Source organism: Nothoprocta perdicaria, unplaced genomic scaffold (assembly GCF_003342845.1).
Source record: "Nothoprocta perdicaria isolate Ctin4 unplaced genomic scaffold, notPer1 scaffold_129, whole genome shotgun sequence".
NCBI classification, from domain to species: Eukaryota; Metazoa; Chordata; class Aves; order Tinamiformes; family Tinamidae; genus Nothoprocta; species Nothoprocta perdicaria.
The window spans coordinates 299,441-320,126 of record NW_020454416.1 but is presented as its reverse complement, the minus strand read 5'-3'; the positions used below and the strand labels follow the sequence as shown (position 1 = coordinate 320,126).

At 36.9% G+C, this 20,686-nt stretch overlaps 1 protein-coding gene across 2 annotated transcripts in view; it reads right to left on the bottom strand.

Annotated features, from left to right (window-relative positions):
• Positions 1–20,686, bottom strand: part of TTBK2 (tau tubulin kinase 2) — a 46,102-nt gene that overhangs the window by 7,218 nt on the left and 18,198 nt on the right. The window contains exons 6-13 of one of the 2 annotated variants that reach the window (XM_026033428.1): positions 15,830–15,895; positions 15,138–15,230; positions 14,444–14,569; positions 11,082–11,239; positions 10,306–10,522; positions 9,600–9,811; positions 7,268–7,871; positions 4,407–4,655 (exon numbers count right to left, since the gene is read on the bottom strand). In XM_026033428.1, coding sequence (XP_025889213.1) covers positions 4,407–4,655; positions 7,268–7,871; positions 9,600–9,811; positions 10,306–10,522; positions 11,082–11,239; positions 14,444–14,569; positions 15,138–15,230; positions 15,830–15,895 — 1,725 coding nt within the window. The remainder of the gene's footprint in view (positions 1–4,406; positions 4,656–7,267; positions 7,872–9,599; positions 9,812–10,305; positions 10,523–11,081; positions 11,240–14,443; positions 14,570–15,137; positions 15,231–15,829; positions 15,896–20,686) is intronic. The other variant, XM_026033429.1, reaches the window with a different exon arrangement.

The following is a 20,686-nucleotide window of genomic DNA, read 5'->3' as shown; positions in this document are numbered from 1 at the left end:
GTAAAACACAGCCTAATACAGCTGGTGGAGTTTTGCACTTTAACCTAAGGAACCCAGAAGTCAAGCACTAGCAGAAGTTTTCAGAGGACCACTGAATTTGTAGGAAAGGTGTGGGGGGTCTGTGTGGTTTCATACATGGGATGGGCTATTTGGCCGCTGAAAATGGCATTTTCATTGGATAAAGAAAAAGGGTAGAGTGTAATGGTTTTCCCAAGTAGAACCAAGTTGTCTGTAGCATCTGTGCTAAGTAGAGACATACTAGAGGTGGGGAGCGGGGACGGACATTGAGACCTCCACCAATAATGCTACTTTTGCCTCCTGGTAATTTGTTTTCAATTTTAGACCAGCGTAGTCCCTTTCATGGGTTCCCCTTGTTCGCTGAATTGAAACGACACATTGGGAAACAAATTGAAGTTATATTGTTTGAGGAAAGTCTAAAGAAAACATTCCTCCTCATCTCTTATTCTCAGTTTGTTGCCTTCATCTGAAAGAATTACTACTTCTGCAGAGTAATTGCAGCCTTTCTAGCAGCAGAAGCTTTTTAATGAGAATCCAGGCATATCAACTCAGCCACGGAAAACAGAGACAAAGCAGAACTTTTTGAAAAAGCACTCATTTCCAGTCAGATTAATAACGTACTAGCCCCATGAGACTTCTATGGCTTATTTTGTTCAACACTGAAGCTGAGAAACAAAGATTACAGTGTGATGTGGGCAACTCATTTAAGCAGCACATGGGGAATAGAATTTAAATTGTTGACTATCAGCTTACTACAAAAATCAGCTAGTAAAGTTACTACCCAGCTGCCATAATCTCCACACTTCAGGAGAAGCTATGTGATACAATAAAATACTATAAAAGACTGTTAGTATATATGGAACAATGAATTAGAGCTTTCTTTCTGAAATATTTAAATGAAATTATTGCCATCATGATCCCAAATCCTTAGGCCTCCCCAGAATAATTTCCTAATACCTTCCTGAGTTCTCAAATTAGCGCTTGACTGACACAAGGAATTAGACTGCATGTTCTTTGAGAAACTTTACAATACAGTGAGTGGGGTATTATTTAGGAAAAAGAACAACAACAACATAAATCTACTAGACATCCCATATGACATCTGACAAACTCTCCTCCCTTTAAACCTTTGACAGGCTGCAATAGCAAGCAATATGCTTGAATAAAATCCTCTGTGAATGGACACAGCAAACGCAGAGAAGTGAAATATGGGCTTTTGGTCTGCAAAGCTGCTAAGTCTCAAAGATGTCAACATGTGACTGTGGATAATAAAAAAAAAACAACACCATACATATTTCTCCTCTTATTTTTGGTCCCCCCTTGAATGCAGAATACCAGTAATGCCTGTATAGGGATGTTTTTACTATGAGACTCAGATTTTTTTACAAAGGATTTACTGATCTTCACTATGACTTCCGATGCCAACAGAAAAAGGGGAGCAGGGGAACGGCCAAGAGGATCCTGTCACTGAAAAAGGGATGTGTTCTCCACAGGCAGTAGAGAATTTGAAAAGATTTAACAGGTTCATACTCACTATGCTGTTGGCCTTAACTATCTCTTCATAAATTTAAAATTTGGGAAGTTTCTACTCAAAGCATAGCTAACCTAATGAGCTATAATTCTTAATTCTTCTAATTCTTCTAATACACCCATCCCTAACATTTTTAATGGAAAAGGACAGATCTAAACCAAGCGGAACCAGAGTTCTAGTGAGTTGAGCTCAAATCCAATCCTACTACATAGGACAACTTCAAATTAACTCTCCTGATAAATTTAAAATCAGGCTAAAAGCATATTGTAACAAGAGAGGAGTACCTTGGACTTTTATTTGTCTTTTTGTGCATTTTGAAAGGCTTTATTAAATCTGAAAACCCATGCAAATGTTCATCTCTTGCTATTGCAGACTAGTGAAACCTGCCAAAATTAATTCATGAAAATGGCAAAATTTCACAACATTTACGTGCACTCCTGGCTGATAAACCTACAACATCCAAAATAAAATGACAATTATAAGGGATATGCATTTTTTTCCTCTCTCTATCCCTTGAACATGTCAAGAGGTCTTACCTTATTCTTCCACACGTCCCTGAATTCCAGTGAGATGCTTTAAAATTAAGGTAAATTTTTCAACTCAGAGCAGTACATTGTATCTTATCTTGGATATGAATAGCAAGTACATCATAGCTTGAATTTCCATAGCATCTTATATGGGAAGATTTCAGAGCTATTTTGTAACTAACATAACTCTATAATATTTTTTAAAAAATCAGTAAGGTAGATTAGTAGGAAAACTAAAAATAGCCCAAAATAATTGTAGAAGAGCTCATTAAGTTTGAGAAATGCAGATAATTATTCCCTAACACAGTGCATAGCTAGACCACAAAATAACTGTATTAAGTCTCCTTATATTTTTCTCAATAAGAACTGCAAAAATAAAGATATGTCCTAAAGATTCCTAAAGATAGAAATAAAGAAGACAAGCTGTGGGGACTCTTCTAGCCTAGTAGGTATCTAACATTACTGCACTACCGAGAGAAAAAAAGAGGGATTTGCAAAAATCCTTCAGTTCAGAGGGCCATAAAGTACACAAGGTCTTGATTGATGGAATGAAGGAAGGAAGCATGTGTTTGTAGTTTCCACAGCAAATGAAAGCTTGGAAGTTAAAATCTCAGGATTTTAGGAGGCAGGAGTGCCAACATCACAGCTTGTGCAGGAGCACAACAGACATGGACTTACCATGCAAAAATAAAGCAGGGGCTGAGAGGGCTTTATGTAATTTTCTCCTCTCTCATCTTCACCCCACTGGGTAGTAGCACCAGGCACAAGATCAACTCTTTTTCACAAGACTAGAGAGTGCATCACATTGCAGCCCTATTAATACTGCAGCTGTATCCATCCACTGGGTACTAAGGAAGCCCGAGGAGACCCTTTGTGCCAACCTACCTGCTTTGGGGATTGTGAGCAGCCTGCTAATTACATCTGCAATACATTCTGATGAAGAAATATTAAACTCAACTGTGGATATACAACTGTAAAAACAAAATTAGGCCATTTTGCATCCTGGGATAAAAACTAGCCCCGAGGAATAATGAGGCATAATTTCTATTGAGTTTATTTCTTCCATGTCCTTTTCCCTAGCCAATATATCAGCCACCATGAAGAATGTGGTATTTCCATATCCTATCAAGTTCATGACACTGAAGATCTGGGAGCTACCGTTCACCCACTTCCATTTTCAAAGGAAGAGGAATTAAGATTTTCTATTGAAATGAAAAGCAGACAGGACTTGTAGGAAGCAAGACTTTTTTTGACAAAATGCTGACATAAATACACTAACTAGCTTGTTTGCCTTGTTACCACTCACCATTAATCCTACTGGAGTCTGAAAGAAGTTAATGCTGATGGATTACTTTTTAATTCAATATTCTTGTGCACATTTCACAGAAAAAAATATATATAAATCTTTCACATAGAAATATTTATAACAAGATATGTTGGAAATAAATGACATCAGAAAATATAATCCAAATGAAATATTAATGGGGTAATGATGATGGTATGTTATAGTCTTAAGCATTAATGCTACATCATACTGCTTTAATACTGCTTAGCAAATAACAATGTTTTTGTAACTAATCTATAAATTATGATAAACATTAATTATGATCCCACATAATCTTCTTTTTCTTATTGAAAAGAAACTGACAATACAAAGCAACAAACCTGCTACTTTTCACAGGGACCTGTGGTGGCCCTGACAATCTCCAGGTTTCACTAATTCCCAAGTTGCACTTTATATGCTGCAAACTGTATAAAGAGTTATATATTCTGGATGACCAAATAAGTAATGTCACCGTTGTTGGATCCTATATTTTCCCATCTTAAAATATTTTAGGTAGTCTAAGTTTTACTGTGCATTCCCAGTTAAAAATCCAGGAGTGATTACAGGAAATCACATACGCAAAAGAGATTTTAATCTTCATTTTGAAACAAGCAAAAATCTATTATCTGGGTTTTATAATCCAACCTTTCCCAGAAAAAGTCCCTCTGACTTTTCTGGGAGACAGCAATTCTATTGCCCACAACATCCAGAGGTGTTTGAGGCTCCGGATTAGAATACTGAATCTTTAAATATTCCTGGTTCTAATTTTACATCTTCTAGGTAGGACAATTTGTTTTTCTCTTAGAGTATTCTTGACTCCTTAATGAAAAACCATTGCTATTCTCCCCAACCTGATCTCCCTAAACACTTTCCAAGATGCTGGTCATCGCAGAGCAGTATGACTAGCACATGCTTACTACTGAAATTTGCAGAGCAAATTCATATATTTCATTTGTGCGGTTGACTGCCGGAGCGCAGCCCCTTTGAGGAAGACAAGGCTATTCACCTGCTGCAGTTGTGCTTTTGAGATGCGAATGACAGGGGGGAACTTGTTGCCACAGGGAATGAGAGGAAGCTGCCTCCGGCCAGCGGAGCAGGAGGACGAGGAGCGGCTCTCAGCTGACTGGCTCCTTGGAAAAGCCGCCTCCCTCAGAGGGTCGGAGTGGATGGACAGATAGGCTATAGGGCTCATGGTGCGGAGGATGGGGCTTGAAATTCTTGGAGTGGAGAAATGCAGCATGTGAGATGAGTTGAGCTGTGAGAACAACATGGTGGGGAAGAAAATAAGTTTTTAAAATCAGTATTTTAAATTATTGTTGATGTGCCGCCTATACCCATTTTCTTAAAAGTCCGTATTGCCAGCTCCCTCATAGACTAGAAATCACTTCATCCTGAACGATACGGCTCAAGCATTCAAAATCAAAGCACCAAGGAGAACAGGAACTGGGACAGACTGAGGGTTTGTGGTGCCAAGCGAAGCTCTATGAGTGGCAGACATTTCTAGACACGTTATAGAAAAAATACAATTCCCAAATGAAGGTTGCATTCACAAAACAGCTTCAGGTTGACAAAACACTTGGAGGAAGAGGTAAAAGAGCTATTTTTAGCAAATAACTCTTTTAATCATCAAAGTTTTAGAATACAGAGACCGGCTTTATGCAAAGGCATATATATACATATACATACATACATGTATGAATGTCTGCCTATGAAGTGACTAGGACACTAACCTGTAAAAACACCTAGGTTCCAGCACGCACATCCCAGAGAATCCAAGTATTTCTTTGAAGAAGTGGAATACCAAAACATCAACAGAAGACAGAAAGAACAACTCACCCCAAAATAGCCTCCTGGGCCTTGCTTGGCCTAATTCAAGGACTAGTGAAGTAAATGCAAAACTACCACAAAGTGCAATCGCATTTGGAACAGAGCCACTGAATAGCAACGTCTGGTGATCTGTATTCAGTGTATACATCAAATCAGTTCTGTTTTCTTTTACTCCCAGAACAGCTGTATTTTAAGTTCCACATGATTCATCTTCAGCACAGACAAATTCCTGCCACTCATCTTGCCTTCACGGCATCACTTGCCCTTCCAGGATAATGTAAATGTTACCTTCTCCCCTGTTCTCTAGTTCACAACAACTATCGCTCACCTGCTTGCAGAACAGGACTAAAATATCATCTCAATCAAGTGTTTACTTCAACCAAGACTTATCCCAAGGCATTTTATAATCCATTCAGCTTGTTTATGACTTTCTATTCTTCTGCACAGACTCTCTTTCCAGACAACAGTATTGTGCATTACTAGCACTGCAGTACATGATAATTTACATGACCTCTACTTCCAGTTTAAGCAAACAAGCCACTTCCCTAAACAAGTCATATTTATATACAGCAGGTCAGTGCAGTCGCATGCAAAATAGCAAGCTGTTTTCTAATAGCTCTGGAAATAAAAGCGTCTCATAATTCGTATTTTGCACAGAACAAAATATTGCTGTAGGTTGCCTATTAAAATTAATATTAAAAACACAGAAACAGAATGATCAGAAACAACTGAGCAATTCAAATCAAAATAATTGAGTAATTTTTTTTATCTTTGCATGTTTCTAAACCATCAAAACTTTTGTACAATTGATATTTCAATTTGTCTCAAAATTTTTCTTATGCTTTTCAGCACAGTTCCGTATTTTAAAATCTCCAAAATAAATCTGTAAACTCCATGATTCACAAATACAAACTCTAAATATATTTAATCTTGTATGAAGTATGCTTTCACCTTCCATAAGAATCTAACTTCACTTGAAGTTTTGTTTTATATTAATTACATTAAATATATGAAAATTGTTAATTTTAACCAATAAAGAATATCCTAGACCTTATAATAAATGATTGACTGCCAACAAGCTTCCTTTTCTACAAAGCAGGCTGCATTTTTCAAAGTGCTGATACAAGTGGGAGCGAAACACAGCCTGGCTTCTTGGCTCAGAGACGCTGGAAAGAGTTGCCCTTTTGGCACTCAGTATCAACTGAAGAGAGAGTAGAAATTAAACCACCGGCTGATTCGCAAGTGTTTGCTTTAACCATTTATCTTGCTTCCTTTTTAAGTAAAGCCAAAAAAGTCTTTGTAAAAAATTAGTACCACGGGAGGAAAGATGGTAAGCTTTCCAAACCCAAGCAAATTAGAATTCTTTAGGAAAGATTAAAAAGCACAATAAAGAAGCAGCAGCAATGGAAGTAAATCAGTCTGTCTCAGGATACAGAAAACTCTGGGAGCAGAGCCGTAGTTGCACAATTATCTTGGAAGTGAAAAGTAGCAAAGATTCATAAAAGCCGACAAGTAGTTTGTATAAGACACAACAGAGATTTCTGAAAGGCAGACATTACCATGAGATTAAATCAGAGCGGGAAGAAACAGACGAATTTCCAAAAGACAAAAAATATCTATTAGTGATGGTAAGAGCAAAAAATTTTGTTTAATTTCAGTCATTTAGGTTTTTCCTGAAATACACAGAATATTTTAGCATCACATTTTACATATTCATTCTAATGGTGTCGTGTACTGCAGATGTAATAAAGATAATTATATGTTTACCTCTCACTGATGAGGAACCATCTTCTTAATATATGCATCTTAGCTGAGCCCAGTTTTGTAGCTCATACACCTCAGAGCTACCAGCCAATTTCATGGGAAAATGTGAACATATTCAGCAGAACAAATATGGTTATTTTTGAAGATTCAAGTCACATACCTGATGACCTAAGAATTTCTACAGTACTGTTATATTGTTGGCGATGCCTTTTCAGTACCTACATCTTCAAACAATTCTAAAGGTAGATGCAATGAAACAATGATCGCTTCTCTTACCGGAGTGAGCGCCCCTTCTGCTTGAGCCTCCATAGGACTTGTAGGGGTGGCTGCAAGAAGCTGTCCAGCAGCTCCGGCCAAAAGTTCCAGTTTATCGGTAAGCTGATCGGAAGCGGCCGGGTGACACTCCATGGCTAGAACTAAGTCCACCCCTGAGGTTTGGTTCTTCGTACGGACACCGTTTCCTGCCCAACCACCCTGCCTGGGCTGCTCTTCTGGAGGGGTCTCCTCCAAAACTTGTAGTACCTCAGGCTCTTCATCGGAGGGACTTCCAGTCATTTTGTGTCCCACAGCCTCGTTTGTCCTGAAACCCTGCAAGTCCCGTTCCTTATCTATTATCACCCACTCTTTAGAATCAACCTCCTGCCTGGAGGAGCTTAAGTTGACAGCTACAAATCCATTGCTAACACCACCATCAACCTGTTCTGGAGAACTAGCTGACGCAGGCTTTGAGGCATCTGGAAGATATTCTTCATCATAGTGCCAAACATGGTCCATGCGGGCAGCCGCTGGAGCAGGAACAGGTATTTTCTGAGCAAGAGGAGGAACAGCAGCAACAGCAGTCTCCGCTGCAGCATTCAAATCTTTCTGCATCTTCTCCAAACTTAAGAAGTTAAAAACAGAATTAGATTAGAATGAATTAAATGTTGCACATTACATCTGAATTTTGTCATTAGAGAAAAATTAAATCTATACAAAAAAGTATTGACAGTTTTAGAACAGTTTGAAAACTGCAGTTTCAAACAATTCCCTAGCTTAGAGAATATACACATAAGAAAACATTTATTTTGGTGTGATACTTATTACTCTCTTCTTCAAAAGATAACTCTTATGTCAGGCAAAAATAGACAGATGGTATTAGAAATTCACACATAAATTTTAATTTTAAATTGGCCAGAGAGAACAAGAGAGAAACCAGTGGGTGGACAGCAAACCACTGGTCACACTCCCAGAAGATGTCCAGTGAAAATAATGCTGCAAAGCAAAGACTCAAAACTGAGAAAAAGAAACATGTCTCCAAGAGGAGCTAGGAAAGAATTTCAAGCAGGATCTTACTCATTGTTTTGAATAAACTTAACTTAAAAATGAACACTTGAGTCTGTATTCAGTATCTGATTTTTGGTATTATACGAACAAACAACGTAGAAGAGGGACTGAGGGTGGCCATGATTCTGATTTCTTTTTTTCTGTTACATATAAACAAGTTCCTCCATACTTGCTTCAGGTCTGCAGGATATACTGCAGTTCAGTCTATTCTCTGAAGTACAATATTTCCCTTTTCTGTCAGAAGTTTATTGGAAAACAGAAATGATTTTTTTTTTTTTTCAGAAATGTAAATGTCTCCTTTTGAGATTGAGAAAGGATTAAAGAAATACCAAAGCTCTACTTCAATTACTCTTTCATGACACTTACACACCTAATGTGGTTAAGGACAGAGGAAGACAAATCCACATTTCAGTTTCCAGTGTTACAAAACTCATTTTTCATTACTTTTAAAATTTTAAATACTTCCATTAAATCCTAGCTCTTTGTTAAACACTATTAAAATTTTACATTCATTATTTATGCTTTGCATCACTTACTTGATCAAATTCAAATTTCTAACCCTCTGTGATGTATTCAGCAGAATTTTGCCACTGTCAAAATCTTGGCTGCCTTCTTGTGTCCCCACTGACCCTCTAAGCTTTGCCTTTCCACCAGATTTCAATAGGCCCTTCTTCATTTACTCTTTCTATCCATGAACACATTCACTGAGTCTGTTCTCAAATACCTGTCTTCTTTTCACCTTAGAAATCCATTTTAAGATCTCTCTCTTCTAAAAGAATTATTTTATGTTGGTGCAACAACTTTGGCTTAACTAAATCCAGTGCAGGATCAGGTAGATTTCTAGATTTTACTTCGATCAAACATTTGATGTTACCATTCTTATTCAGGATGAATTGTACTAACCCTCAGATGTATATTACCTTTTCCCTCACTGGGATATTATTGTGTTACACCATTAGATGTTCAAATAAATGAAAATCAGGAGTGCAAAGCTAACTAACTGCATATTAGCATATATTTTAAAGAATATATTTTGCAGATATAAATTTTACAGACATATATTATCCATATATAAAAAAGACAAGCAGTAAAAGCTGTTAATCAAGCAATATTATGAACAAAATAAATACAATCTGATGCAGCTTGCATGAGCATTACTCAGCAGCTCCATTTCCAATTCCCCCAGGGCAAACCGACTCAGTAATAGGGGAAAGATGAAACTATCTTAACTACATATCTTGAGAAGATCTAAGCATAGAAATAAAAGAAGAAATAACTTCTTTACCAGGTCTCAAGAAATTTATCAGTGTCTGGCTTGGACTCCAGCGTCAGCCGCTTCTCCAGTTCGAAGCTGTGGATCGAGCGCAGCTTTCGCACCAGGGGGACATCTCTGTCCAGCTGGGTGGTCTCTGAGCGGACACGAATGGGCGAGCCCAGGCTCGGTGCATTAAGCATCCCGTTCACTGGCCCATGGCTGTTCTCCTCCTCTGTAGCAGCCTGTGCAAGTAAAGCCAAAGCAAAGCACCTCACTAAGAGGGGTAAAATAAAGGCACACACAGCAATACACAGTGAACACCATCTAGATTTTTAGCCAGTGATGAGCCCATTCATATTCAGAACTGTATGTCTTGCTTAAGCTAGTTTAGACAGGCTCTTCAATATATACCCAAACAGAGAAAAAGTGCCCATACTACAAATGTTTTGGGCAGGTCTGAAAATGGGAGTCTCAAATGCACAGCAGTATACTTAAATTTACAGTGTACTGTAAATATACATCAGTATACATGATTTCTCACATCCCTCTCGGAAATACTCTCATAGTAGTCTCAGTTAGGCACTTCATAGCACCAATCAATGCAGTCATGTATCAATCAATGTAGTATGACTACAGTAATGTAGTATGACTACATTATTTTGTCATATGTGCATCATGAGGACAGAAAACTCTTCAGAAACTGTTCTCTCAATAAAAATCAAAAACTTATAAATACCTTACAGAGCCCCAGTTTTATTTTGTTCCTGTTTGCATCCATTTCTTCCCAGACATCTTTTTCCTGAGGACGCTGATGCCCTGGGGACCCAGGTAGTTTCTCTGGTGAGACACCAACTGGAATAACATTCTCTCCATCGCTGAGTTGTTCATCAGGAAACACTTCATCTGTGTTTTCCCGCAGCAGATCTCCTGGGATGGGGGTGGCATTGGCGATTCTACAAAAGAATTAGAGAGACTTTGCTGTTCTCACTGAAATGGTTTTCCACTTAACTAAATGGAAAAACTACAGGAAAACAAACTTCAATAGTAATGCAAATATTGTAAATCATCTAGTATGCAAAAGCTAATTCCAGGTCTTCATAATTTCTGTATCTTTAACTCAGGCATACAACCAAAGTTATGCAACACATAAATAGATAAAATTTATTTCTAGAATGATGTTTTAAGGAATTTCTGGAAAAAGTTTGTTTAAGCTCACATCCATTTTTTTTTTATTACTAGTTGAGCTATCTCTGGATTGAAGGTCTAAATACATAATGCAGTTTAGCAAATGATTGATGAGCAAATGAGAACATATACACAAGGTCCTGAGCTACTACTGGAGATTAGGTGCGGATTATTAATAGAGTAAATAGGAAACCCCAAAAGGAAAATAATCAATTTCCCTCAGTGTTCCACTCATTTATTCAACATCCTGCAGAAGAAACTAACATAACTTTCCTCTGATGCCCTGTGCCTGCCTTTTAGGTGAACACAGAAAAGATGCATACATACCCAATTGCAGCTGGAGTCAGCCGAGTGTGTAACTGAGGTGTAGTTGAAGTTGTTGTTGTTGTCAGAGAGCCGTCAGTTCCACTCTTCTCCCAGTCAAAAGGGTCACTTTCAATAACCCCAAACGTTTTCATGCTGTTGTCAAATACAGACATGAGAAGCTAAAGAAAAAAAAAAGAAGAAAAGCTTCATTTGAGTAAGATAAAGCAATTAACATGTATGGTCCTGTAATATTTTAACATAGTTTTAATAATATAATACTTGCACATACTTTTTTAATTGTTTTGCTGACAATTTTCCTGAAAAAAGGAGGGAAAAAATCTAGATTGTAAAACAAACAAGCAAAAACTAGCAAACAAGCAAAAAACCCTTTGTTTCTAGCGATCAGGAGACGCAAAGAACCACACAAGTCGGCATTTGTGTGTAGATCATTTCAGAAGAGAGTTTAGACAGGAATGCAGGCTTCCTTAGAAAGATAGGAACACGTACACACAGACAGGCAAGACAGGCTGCAGAACAGAATCCAACAGAGGAAAAAGAAAACAGACACATTAGGTGACACCATTTGAAAGCAAAGAAAGCAATCAGGGGAACGCAGAGAGGGCGCTGACTTGCTAAGTTAGGTGTTTCTGTCAAGCTTTTCTCCCCGATTTTATTCTATGAAAAAGGATTTAGAATAATTTGGGTTGAAATGAAATCTATTTTCCTCCAGCTTTGGCAAAACTTTGCCACCTTGCAGTCACTAGTGAGGAAGTCGTGTCCTTATAATGTCATCTCTTACCTCATAAGATCTCTTCTCCTAACATCTAAATTTTCAGTTTTCATTCCCATTTCCCATCTATGATGCTGAATAGTACTCTTCTTTGGCACCTTTAAAAAACACATATCTCCTTCCCCCATCAAAACAGATGAGCAATTTCAATACTTTTCTGTCTGATGTGATTGTATCCATTTCATCCTTACTTTCCAGTTCCCTCCTAATTCTACCCTAGGCAGCTGAGCCCCTGCTAAACTGCATAAACCCCTAGGCTGGTCTCTATCCCATACCTATTGGCCCTTTATTCACTATTTTCTGGACCCCTTCAGCACACTCTCTGAAGTTATGATTAAGGTCAATCCCTTTTAAGTCTCTGCTACGATTTCTGCTATAATGCAAACGCAAATGCAAATTTTTACCTATGCTGGGAGGTTGAAGAAATATGTGCATAAATAACTGAATAAAATAAACACATCTCACTTTGGCCTATATTACCCTACCATACGCTCCTCATAGCAGGGACATCGACCACTTATGTGCTTGCTTGGTGCTTAAGTATAACTATGAAGAATTGATACATATCCATGAAATAAAAAATATTGCTACAACAGTTACTGAGAGAGACCAGAGCTTAAATGACCACTGAAAGTAAAACCCATTCCTGTCTCTTCAAACACCTCCATCCTACCCCCTAATACACAGCAAGATCGTGTCAGAAGGCTTGAGCTTTAATGATGCAATTGCAGATGGTCCAGAGGACCATACACTATTGGGCTTTCGTGCTCACCGAGCAGCTCTGCAGTTGTATCACATAAAGCCCTGCATGGCATTTCCTATGTTACGTACACGTAGACCACATACAAAGTGCTCACAAAATATATGTATGCATATATATATTATCACATAGGGTACATAATATAAATTCAACATAATCAGTTTTCAACAAAGGTTTTCTACATAACATCAACGTTTCTACAATCAGGAATTTTTATCATAGGAAGCAGTCTGATTCATCTTGGGAATAAAGCACACCAAACACTTAAAACTTTCTTTCCCTCCCTTAACAGTAAAGTACAGGATAAATTCCATAGAAAACTGTACTAAGAAAGGTAAAACAAGGCAGTATTTCAGCCTTCAGAAACTTTGAATAAGTTCTCTGTTCATGAAAATGTTTCTCACCAAACAGAAGTTTATTGCAAATACACAGCAGGACACATCCGAACATTAAGAGAAGTTCTCTGAAAAACAGGAAATTGAGATTTCCAGTTCTGATTTAGAATCCTACATATCTTGATTTCTCTGTTAATCTTACCTAGCCAAGATCAGGAATTAAAACAGGAAGTCAAAACAAACAAATAAGAAATCTCAAGCAAACTGGTATTATGCTGTCTGATCACCTCTATGAAGACACAGGGAATTTGTTTTTGTTTTCAGAAGAAACAGTTCAATTGCAATGAATGGATAAAAACGTTGAAGAAGAAATAAGTACATCTTGCAGACATATTTTCAGTCTTGTCCAGTGCAATGATCTCTTGGGGAAAAAAACTCATGTGAAAGAAATGATATGCAATATAAAAGGTACTGATCAACGGAAGCAAAAGCAGAGTATCAACTGCTGATCTATCTTTTAGTACTAGTCAATGTTAATCAGGTCAGTTTTGAAATGAATTGATATATTCTTTGAAAAAAAGTGAATCTACATTAATCAAGATTTTTTTTAGCTTTAGAATCGCAGATAGGCATGATTATGGAGGAGAAAAACCACCACAAAAACTGTAGATGTAAATTAACTTCAATTGCTCCAGCATAGCTTGACTGTGACTATTCTAATCTGCACTCTCAAAGCTATCATTGCAGAACTAGTCAAAACAATTTTATTCAGTTGAACCAATTCAACTCTCACACCAGCAGAAAACTATTTGTTATTTTTGCTGGGTAAGTGAGCTGAAGAAAGGCAGAGGACTGGTGTGAGGACTAGTGAGAATGTGGCACGGGACTGTATGTTTCGGGGCGCGGGGTAAAGGCGCCCTGCTGCCACTGCCCCCCGCCGCTGGACAGTGCTGAGATGTCGACAGCAGCTCCTCTTGCATCTATCGTTTTATCCCTGAACTGAGGCTAACTATTTCAGTATGCAACAGTCTCTTATAGGAAGGAAATGAATATCCAGTTTTCTAGTGTAGGTAATCTCTGCGGACAACAGCTCAGTATTAAGAACCCAGCAGGATTGCAATTTGATGACCTCTGAGCATACTTCTTGTTAGTGCTGAGTTCAAGACTCTGGAAAATTGCCACAATTACTGTCAGTGATAAAGCAATTTGATCAATTTAATTCAAAGAGCACTCAATCAAGCCTAAAATAGAGAAACTTCTTACAGAAATATAGAAACTCAATTGCCTTATCTTTCCAAAATGGAGATAAAAAAAAAAAAAGTTATTTTAAAACTGCAAAATTCCCACAGCACTGGATGGTCATTAAAATAACATTATGGTGGGATAATCCATAGCAGTTTTCAAGAACACAATAAAATTGGAGAAAACTGAAGATAAAACAGCATAAAATTCTCTTATTTAAAGATCATAAATAAATATATAAAGTTAAAATATTTACCTGGTAATCTGGTTTTGTAAAGTAATCTAAATTAGAAATGTGATCCAGAAAGATGTTGAATTCTTGAGGGAGATGTTTCAACATAAGTCTGTGCTCATACCTTTCTTTAATGGATCCCACTTGCTCCTAACAAGCAGATAACACACAAAACCAAGTATTAATACATTTTCATTCTGTGCTATCACAAAATCACTCTGGATCTCACAGCTGTTCAGTACAACTCTGAGCAGAAAGATGAGTATATCACACTAGATAGTACTAAGAAAGGAAATTCTTCAGCATGTATCAAGATAAGAGCTTCTATCACTGCCTTAACTACATATGCAAAGAAATGTACAAACTTCAAATTCAATATTTAATGCTAAACCCCTTGCTGTGTGATATTGAAGACTACCATGAAACCCTCCAACTCTCCTAAAAAACTTCATGTTTTAAAGAATAAAATATCTTGTTGCATCATCAGAAGTTCAGTCAAGATATCAGTCAATTCAGACATCAGAAAGTACACAACTGAAAAGAAGATTATGGAGTTAAGTATATTTGCTTTGTATATACACATACACACACGGATATTTGCTCTGTAAAACAGTTGCAAAAACCATAAGCATAGCCTACTTTCCCACTAAGACTGTTTCTAAAACTTGTATCTTCCTCATCCTGTTTGGTTTCACAGCTATTCACAGATAAGGCTTACCTTATCTTTTATTTTTCTCCAAGGCAGTTGTCCAACCACAAACTCCACCAACATGTAAAACAGGGACCAGAGGTCATCATGCCGCCCCATTTCCTGTAAAAAAGAAGTATTATTCAAATGCATCCTACAAGTACCTACAAGACAAAAAGGACTTTACTAGATCATTCATTGACATGGAGTCTTGAATTATTACATATAATATATACACATAAATAAATGCAAAAACTATAAGATTAATTCTTATAATTAAATTCAGCAATCATTTTAAATAGGAACAGAAATATATTTACCAGTGATTTGCTAAAAGACACAGAAAAGCAAAAGTTGAATTGTGTTAAAATAAGATTTATACTGAAGAGCTGCTTATTCAGGCTTATTTAGTGTGTATTGTTAAGATGACATATTTTAAATTCTATATTTTACAGAACTTAGTAAGTCCATTTTTTCAATTTAACAACTTCCAATACAACTGGACACTGAATGTAAATATTAAAATGGCTACTATTTCTACAACAAGAACCACTTCACTTTCAACCACTGTACATACTATTCTTTCCTGAAAGTTAGAAGCATAAATTTTCACCTATTAAGCACATATATAAGAGTAAAAAAAAACAAATGGATGTCAGATACTTTCCTAAAAGCTAAAAGCAGTAAGGTAAGATGGACACGTTATAACTCCAGATACTCACTCTGTTTCTGTGAGCGTTGATTGATGCGTACCGGACCGTTCCTCGGAAACCAGCAACAGCGCGTGGCTGTAAGAGAACAGAAAAAGAACAAGACGCTCATTATCAAAAAATAAATCCTCTGATTACTGGTTATGTTCAAAACGAATACAGAACAATGACAAAAATCATTTTGAGACTTTTTCCTTTATTTCAAATGACTTTCTAGAAGGTATCAACAGGAGTTCAAGTAGGTACAACAGTGACACAAGTCACACAGTCCTTATCCATTTATTTAGGCCAGTTTTTGTTATGCACAGGCACCAAGTCCTGTTCACCTCACCCCTCAAGAAAGTTATATATCAGAACGACTAATCTTTTTTTTTTTTTCCTATCCAATAAGGAAATTATTTCTTGATTTTATAATATTGGATGTGTTTGTAAATTGTGAAAGAATCAAAAATTTAACAATTATTTCCTGTTGGCTCAAATAGACCAGTATTAGGTTGTATTAGCTGATAACCAGTCATTTATCAAAATGCACGAGCAACATTTTCACAAATTATTTTCCGAACTAGCAACTCATTCAATTTTTGAGAGACTCTAAGAGCATCAAAAGCCACATGCAAGTCACAAAGCTAAGGCTAGGCCTAAATGGCAAGGGTTCAACTAAAGTCACCAAATGGAAATTATTTCTCTCTTTCTAATTTCTGAATACCAGTTTTTCCTCCCTCACACTCTAGATATTGTAAAGTCATAGGTTAATAATTATGTTACAGTCACAAAATATACATTCTAATCATTTCTTTCTTTAAATAAAATACTACATAGAGAACGGCATAACTGATAATATCGTCAGAATTAAATATATTTACAGGAAAAAAAAATCAGACAGTAATGTATTCTTTATCCAAGACATCAATTAAATCCATTCCAGACCTTTTTGATTAATCACCCTTATACATAATAGAAGAAGCCATTGCCAGAACTGCTGAGTTTTTATTTCTTTTATACAGTCTCGTCTTCCCAGTCAAGGATAATTCTTTTCACTTGCTCTAACAATGAATGTGAGAAGCTTAAATTACCTTCCTCATCTCTAGATTGTCCTTTAAAGGTTATTGGAGACCTAGCAGCTGGCCCTGGACTGACAACACTTCTTAAGATCTTACAAAATTAATCACTATACATTAAATGTCTGGACTGATTCACTCACTGAGATAACCAGGATACCGTATTGTTATGCTATTACAAAAAATGCCTCAGTCTATTCCCACAACATGAATATATTTTCTTCTTATTCACCAAAACAAGCAGCACGGAGCTATCCTAAGTGTTTCTGATCTGTCAGAAGCCCTGTCAATTAAATCCATCTTGCAAAAGCATGTGCAGCAAGGTGTTTAAAAAGGATGGAAAGACCCATATAATCAACGCCTGTCAGAATTACTAAAAAGAGCTGAACCTCGAAAAAGAGCTAGTTCAGTGGAGAATGTTTTCCAGGACGTGCTTAATATGAGCAGATTTTCTGAGGCCATATACTAGGAACAAATTATCTAAGATGTTGCACAACTTCATAAAGTTTAAATGGGGCTTGGAATACATTCTGCATTCATGGCAAGAAAGACAATTTAGCTACTGCATTACATTTTTGGATGCAATCACTATGCAAACTGTGATTTTTAGAGAAAAGATTTAACTGATATAACCACAAATGCAAATATAAACTAAGGGGAGAAGAATGACTCAGTGTTATACAGATGAAGTATCGCTGAATAAGGTAGTTGTTATATATCGATTTCTACTACTGAATTTCGCCGTTCCTGGGTAGAAACACTCTGTTTCTCTCCATCTCAGTTTACCTAACCATAAAGTGAAAATATCTTCAGCTGCCACAGAAAAGCTACAGCTTGACTGTAATTCAAATACTGCAAGTCTGATCTATTAAATCTTATTACAAAGACATTCTTCTGCAGAAGTACTTTGATACTGGCCCTTACAAAGGACTTTCACCTCCTTAGATCAAAGACAGCAAGCAAGTTCCCACTGAATAAGGCTCCATCCCTGCAAGGCTTTCCCAGAGCAGACCCCAAGCACACAGCTCCCGTCTTAAACCAGGTTTTCTTTAGGATCCTTGAAGCCAAGCACAGTGCTTCTGCAGCTGCTTTCATTTTATATGCCTTCCCTGCACTATGGATTTATTGGTGACATATCACCATCCTATGTCACTCATAGGTGACAAGGCTTTCTAATAGCTGTATCACACCTCTACTTCCCAATGAGGAATTTTTTAGAATTTTTTTCTATAATGCTAAATCTACACACAATTACTTTTGATTACAAAACACTCTAGTTGCAGAAATCTCATAGTACCATGTAATTTTAGATAGAATATCTCTGCACTGAGCTGCAAAGTTTCAGGAGAAACTTTTTTTTTTTTTTTTAATCTTCTTCCCTGGAGATTTATCCAAAGATACGTAAATCATCCAAATAAGAATAAAGAAAAGATAGTATTGCCCCGCTGCCAAGACAATCACAGTTTCATTTCTGAAAAGATGCAAACCGCTTGATGAAGAGAGCACTTTGCAGAAGGGCACTGAGACTAACAGTAGAACAGGAGACAGGAGGAAAGGCACATGCGTTATTGCTAGGCATGTGTTTGTGAAAGGAATTCTGGATTCGGTAATTCAGCAACAATACCTGAATCCTTATAAACCCTGAAGAAATATCGTCTCCAATTGTAGTTCCAGAAATCTGAGTTAGGAGCATGTTACGTGTTAAGATGCAATGAAATACCTTTGAGAAATGAAGCTGATCAGTGTTTAATAGTTGCATTACAAAAGCATGCAGCAACAATAAACTAATTATGCTGTGTCACTAACAACACGAATGATTGCCTTGCTAGTCCAAATTATGTTTACCCAATCCAAGAGAGAATTTACAGCCTTTGAAGCAACTGCCAAATTTCAGAAACTGTTTCAGGGCTCTTCATGTATCTCAATTTTTTTTTGTATTTAAAAAAGAAAAAGACAATAATAAAAAAGGAAAACAACAACAAAAGGCAATAATATCCTGAACAATACATTGGATTTTTCAAATAAAATCCCTCTCTGACACTATCGATAACCATAATCAATATGTTGCCTGTAGGTACCCGGACATTTTTCCTATATGAGCTTATCTGTAAACAATTAAAAATTGTCCTCCATGTTCCATATATAAGAAACGTAATACAGAAACAATTAAGTTTCTCTTAAAGCAAACTGAATTCCTTTGTTCCTTTCCAAGACAAAGGAAATAATCAGGGCTTTCCTTGAAATGTATTTATTTATTTGTTTTTAGAGGGTATTGGAAGAACCTCACATCAAGGTGAGGTCTCCAATGCAGAGGTCCATTAACAGCTCTCAAAAGATTCACTGCATTCAGTAACGGATTCTGTCCTTCAGCTCTTCCATATTTAACAGCCTTATTTATTATGTATTAATTCCTATTTATTTATATCAATTACAGTTACCATTTGTTTTTCTTCAAATAATACAGCAGAGCTTTTGAACAGACAAACCTTAAATTGGCCCAGATACAAATGGGAAATACAGAACAGTCTATAGAAGCTAGAGTCAGACTTCCTGCAGGAAAATATATATATATATATATACATGCAATATTTGGCCTTCAATGCCAGGAACTACATTAGTGGTCAGAGCACATGTAGCCAGTTTCTTTTTCAGAATAAAGGAGACAAGAAGGAGACAAGTTCTTGTCACACGTTTTATGCTAAAAATTTCAAAACAACAGAGCTATTCTATGAATCTTTCACAACATCGTATGTACTTAGAACAGTTTATATTAAAAAGAGTTCTTCTAATATAATTAGTACTACCAGTGATCTGGAAGTCAAAGTGCTCTCAGATTTGATTATTATCACTAAGGTCTTCAAGTTAAACTTGAGAAGTTCTTCTTAAGGTACCTGCATATGAAGCATGTGTTAAGGTTTTAAAGACAAGATTCTTATTTCTTATCCTCCCCTTTAAAGAGTGAGTTTTCATAATTCGTTTACCTGATGATATTCCCAGAATATACTTTCCTTTGTACCAAATGGTTACTACATATATATTTCCACACTCCTCTTTCTGTGGGCATAGGCTTTCCAATCTACTTTAATGCCTACCATGTATCAGTGGCAGTTTCAAGTAAATGAAAAATTCAGAGCTCATCTGGTTAAGGAAAGATCAAGGAGCTGAAAGCCATTAAAACACATTATACATCATAATTAATTTTCACTGTTTTTACAGCTTATCAAATCCATACTTTTAGTCCTCTATAAAAAACACATAAGAACCACTAATAACAGGGAGCACTTCGTATGCAGAACTCTTTATCAAGCCAACTCCTTCCACTTGCCGGTATTCAGGCTTAGTCCGACCTAAACAGAGGTTGAAAATAAAAAAGATTATATCTGTGTGATCTGCTGCTACCTAGCTCCAGCAGAAGCTGGGTAGGAAACTGAGGTAGCATTAACATTACCACTAAATTCTGTTCATTCAGGTTCCAACAGACACGTGTATAGGAGTTTTTGTGTTTTTAGGACTTAATAAGGTAGAGAGATTAGCAAAAGTAGATGATATAGTRTASCATAGGGCATAGAGCACAGRGCATGGCRYYCRGAAGATCTCGCGATGTCACGGGAGTTAGGTGCATAATTAATTTAGACAGTTTACTGATAACCCCATGCCATACAAGGCGAAAATTTGAAATTAGTGTCCCCCCGATTGGGCAGTAGGTGAGTTTGCGCATTTCAAATGGAGTATTTAGGCAAACTGAACTACGCAATAAACGCCATTTGCCGCATCCTCCACATTGGTGTCAGTGCTCTATGGCCCTGGGGCA